General features: G+C 42.8%; 1 protein-coding gene across 1 annotated transcript; it reads right to left on the bottom strand.

Annotated features, from left to right (window-relative positions):
* Nucleotides 1-2,218: 2,218 nt before the first annotated feature.
* On the bottom strand, nucleotides 2,219-3,522 carry ASCL4 (achaete-scute family bHLH transcription factor 4). Its single transcript, XM_063133449.1, has one exon. It carries the CDS (start codon nucleotides 3,065-3,067, stop codon nucleotides 2,480-2,482), a length of 588 nt encoding a protein of 195 aa, XP_062989519.1. The 5' UTR covers nucleotides 3,068-3,522; the 3' UTR covers nucleotides 2,219-2,479.
* Nucleotides 3,523-4,981: the final 1,459 nt, after the last annotated feature.

Below are 4,981 nucleotides of genomic sequence, written 5' to 3'. Positions count from 1 at the left end.
GCAAGTCCCCTCTCCAGCAGTTTCCCCAAATCTGCTGGTCAGTCCCTACTTGTACCTACTGGTTACAGCTGCCTCCCCAGTACATGGGGTTAGGTGCCTAACTCCATTGTCTAAGGCAGTTGGTAACATTTATTTATTTATTTATTTATTTAAGTATTTTTATGCCGCCATTCAGCCAAAAAAGGCTCTCACGGCGGCTTACAAAAGTATTTCTTGACAGTCCCTGCCCACAGGCTTACAATCTAAAAGACATGACACAAAAGGAAAGGGGATTGGGAGGGAGGAGGAGGAGGGGGGAAAGGAAAGCAAATTCAGGCACTACAATCTTAGTTGGAAAGTTCAGCAGTTACAGGGGACAGAAGGAGGGAGGGGGCTCTCAGCTGGAGCTGGACCCAGGCACGGTGGAAAGATGCCTGGCTGCTGCTTCCTCCCTCATGGTGGCCTCTGCAGTGACAGTTGGTAGCAGGAGGGAGGGGGCTCTCAGCTGGAGCTGGACCCATAGGCTTCATGAGGCCTGCCTTGGCCTTTTGTGCAGCCCCTATCTGGTCCCTACTGCTACAGCCATCCTGCCCCTAATCTCTGCAATTTTGCTGAGAAACAGCTGTTTAGCAGGCTGTCAGGAGCGCAATTCGCTGTTTCTGCAGGGAATCAGACCGCGTGGGGATGGCTTCCCTCATGTGCTCTGCCTTTCTGCAGAGTAAGACTCATGAAAGGCTGCCAAACAGCTGTTTGGCAGGCTGTCGGGCAACCAATTCTCCTGGGAAACAAGGTGTGTGTTCTCCGAGTGCTTGTTTTCCAGCGGAATTGCTGGGATTTGGGTCGCAACACTTGCAACAGCTACTCCTGCCAGTGGTGTGGGGTGGGTGGGAGGAGGCAGACCCGGCAAGGTGCTAGCGGGCCACCCTGATTTAAGGGTTATACTTCCTCCTCTGTTCTACCTGGCAAACCATGGCGGTTAATGCAATAATAATTTATTCACACATTTCTAAGGCGATACCCCCAAAACTTAAAATAATAATAATAATAATAATAATAATAATAATAATAATAATAATAATAATAATAATGCCTGTCCATGGCCAATCAGGGTGGCATGAATAAATTCCTACAGAGCAACTGGCTTCCATCTAGGGTAATCCTGATAAAGAGGTAGGTGGGTGTGTTGTGTAGCCAATTGGGCAAAAATACCATTAAGAGTGTAAACCTATGCATGTTTAGACAGAAAAAAAAAATCCTACAACATCCAGCGTTCCCCAGCAGCTGTGCCTGCTAGATTGTTGTTTTACATGTAAAGCCAAATTTAGTGCAACCCCTCCTCCCCCTTCCTTCCCACCCAACCCCATGCAGTTCAGATTCAATTAGGCTGCAATCCTACAAACATTTACCAGAGAGCAGGTTCAACTGAATTCCGTAGAACTAATTTCTGAGTAGTCATTGAAGTTGTTCATTTTTTATTTGGCACAATCCATCGTTTGCTGTTCTATCTAAATCAGCAATGTATGGTTTGTGCTTCATTAACTCCACAGGATGCCCTAAGTTGCAATCCTATGCATGTTTAGACAGAAAAAGTGCCAGAACTCTCAGCATTCCGTAGACAGCCATGCATAGGATAGTACCCTTTAACTGCTTGTTAAGAGCCATTCATTTATCATATAGAAGACTATGTCAGAGTAACAATGACACCATCACCATCATCATCATCTCATTCACATCACAACTTGAGCAGGGTGGTTGGGGGAAGAATCTCTGTTCACATTTTTGAGCTCTAGCACACTATAGATACAAACGCTCCAAGATGAATAGAAGAGAAATGTATAGAAATGAAATGAAATAAATAATAAAATGAGGAAAGTTTGTTGTGCTTTGTTCCCACTGTGATCAATGAAACAAGTACATCGCAATTTAATTTGCCCCATTGAAATCAAGATCATTGTGACTTGATTTCTATACAGCTGAAGCACGAGTAACGCTCTCTGGATCAGGGGCAATATATCTACTTTTATTTAGAGAGTAAGTTTTACTAACTGCTTTCATCATTACACTATTTGCCCGCTAAAGCACCAGTGAGAACCAGATATGTATTCCAGGTGGAAAAAACCTTGAAACCAATTCATCTGGTTTTATTTTTCTCTTTGACTGAAACAAACAAAACAAAGATTATACCAAGTCAAGAATATTTCCCATTTTTAAAAGCCATTTCAATCATAATCACCCCTACATTGCTGTTAAGAATATAAATAAGGAAACGTTAAGAACAATATTGTTTTCCTCCTTTACATAAACATCTGAAGGTTTCCCAGAATGAATTACACTAATGGAAACAGTCATCTCAAATAATGAAGATACCTTTTTCATCCCTTTGCCAGGGACTAATTTGCAAGGGGAAAGCCATGCAAATTGAGAAACTGTGTGGCTCTTTTTTCCTTCCTTTCTTTTTTAAGCTGTCAGTTTCTGAAGATGTTCCCAACTGCAGACGTTCCTAACTGCAGACTTCCTCAAACTCACTGTAAGGGGATGAAGCTAAGGAGGTTTTAGATTCTCCATCACTGTTGCATTCGCTTCTTAAGCTAAGACCAGAAGCAGCTTGTTCTTCTTGAGCTGGAACAGCGGCCTTCACATTTGTCCCTAACGGATGATAGTCCAGCAAATTCTGAAGGTGTTTGATGTAAGTTATGGCAGCTCTCAAGGTCTCCACTTTGCTGAGGCGCTTGTCAGCCAGCTCCTTGGGAAGGTGGTCTCGGAGGCGCGTGTAGCCCTCATTGACGCAACGAACTCGCTGCCTCTCTCGCTCGTTCCTCTTGCGGATGAAGGCAGGCTCGAAAGAATAGTCATAGACTCCTACGTACCCTGAAAAGGGCAGGTAGGAGAATCTTCCTGAATATCCATTGTAGGTTTGGTGGTCCCAGTATGTTGGCTCAAAGTGAAAAGGAACTCCAAATGGCTCTTGGAGTGGTAAACCAAGAGGACTGGCCACATGGCTGCTTCCAAGAGATACTGGTCCTGAGAACGAGATCCTGTTCAATAGCCCTTCGTCTTTATTACTTCCCATCTTGAAGCAATGCAACATTAACTTCCAAAAAAAGGCTCTCTGGAATTAATCCATCGATGGGAAGGTCAAGTGGACCAGTCGCTGTGATTGACCAGGTAGTATATCTTGGTGATGATCAGAATGGCAGGTATATGCCCAAAGTTCGTAGCAGCAACAATTGACTCAGGAATTCCACCCTTATGTCTGAGTATCAGCTTTGCTTCTGGATCTGTTATTACACAGCCTTCTAATTTATAAGCAGGCTTCCAGGACCATCACTCCACACTTTAAACCCAGGTTTTCCTCTGATCTTCATATTTCAAAAGATAATGAGAGGGTTCCTCTGTTCCTTTTCTCCTAGCTTGGATGTGTGACTATAGAGGTAAAACCAAACATAAATAATCTCCCAGGCTGTAAACACTCCTCATGTATTGTAATCCGTAGTGCCCTTTGATATTGCCTGCCTCCAAAAGGATGGGTAACTTGAAAAGTTTTCAGGCATCTGCCAAGTGTTGCCAGAGCTCCTCCTCCTCCTCAAGCACCAAGGAGCTCCTGTCAGCTGAAAAGTTAGCCAAGGGCTTTCTGTACCAAAATCCAAAGGGCAGAGGAAGCCTTGCTTGTTTCCGTTGCTCAAAGTAATTGAATCAGTCAGCTCACAGAAAAGTTTGCAAACTTATATACCCTATCTGACTAGTTTGGGGTGGAGGGGAGGTAGAAATCTGATGAATAATATGTATAATATCAAGGGTAAGAGTGCTCCCTGCTGGTTGCAAACTGTGTTCAGATAAGGCTTGTGTGCTCCAAACACCATTGATAAGGTGTTTGTTGTACTTTATGGTTTTGGAACAGGTTAAAGTATATTTCCTCTGGGGAATTTTGTATGTACGTATTAAATAAGAGATGTATAAATCACCTTTTAGGACACATTGCCCTTACAGGTGGCTTGCAGTGCAACCCTATGCATGTTTACTCAGAAGTAAGTCCCGCTGAGTTCAATGAGGCTTGCTCCCAAGTAAGTGTGCATAGGATTGCAGCCGCATAAAATAATTACACAGCAAACATAATGATGTAAAATTATCCAATTCAAATCCACGTGACACCCCTTGAAATGAGCAGCAAGACTTAATCAGGGTTTTTTTTCCAGAGGGAGGGCTCCTAGTGCTAATGATCAAAAGGTAGTATGCAGCTATTCCGTCTTTTCTTTTTGAATAGATTTTTTTTCTGGGATGAATAAAGAGGGAAGAAATAGTGGGAAAAACACTTTTTTGGGTTATTTTTACAAATTAAAGACGGGGGATCTCTAAATGAGAGATTTAGAGCACGCTCATGACTAGCCACTCCCAGAAGTTTACGGGTTGATTTCATGACATCGTAAACAAACGGAACATCTCCTGCCCTTTCTCCCAGCAATCCTGTGTTAATTTACACAGATATAATCCAGTATTTATTTAGATGGCACTGTTTTACTGCAACCTGTTCTTTTAAATGACATTCCCCTTTCAATTAAAAACCACGTCATCACTGTTCATTGCTGTCTGAAAGCGCCCATTTTGAATGCAAAAATGTCTGAGACTGGGGTCTTGTGGTAAGAAAGCAGAGTGTTTTTTTCCCCTAATGTAGAGAACCTCATTGTCATCTTGACACACATCCCCCACCCCCAGTAAAATCTTGTTAATGGGTTACAATAAAAGCCTAGTATGGAAGCACCGCAAGACACAACATTTAATTAACAAGTGGATTGAAATAAAAACAAGAGTTCTCTTAAAAACCCAGTGATGATAGTTCCTAGGGGAGGGCATTCCACATATGTGGGGCCAATGCTGAAAAGATCTTGTTCCTGGTACCCATTGTTCTAATCTCCACAGGCCAGAGAACATGTCATAGTAATTGATTTTCTCCAGATGTGCACTCATTTCATCTGCCAGGGGACCAGAATAAACCTGTTGCCTGAAG

The sequence above is a fragment of the Elgaria multicarinata genome, chromosome 9 (assembly GCF_023053635.1).
Source record: "Elgaria multicarinata webbii isolate HBS135686 ecotype San Diego chromosome 9, rElgMul1.1.pri, whole genome shotgun sequence".
NCBI classification, from domain to species: Eukaryota; Metazoa; Chordata; class Lepidosauria; order Squamata; family Anguidae; genus Elgaria; species Elgaria multicarinata.
This window is presented reverse-complemented; position numbering and strand designations above follow the sequence as displayed.

Excerpts from the sequence above, each read along its gene's own strand:
- ASCL4 (XM_063133449.1), bottom strand. The coding sequence starts at position 3,067 with ATGTTGCATTGCTTCAAGATGGGAAGTAATAAAGACGAAGGGCTATTG.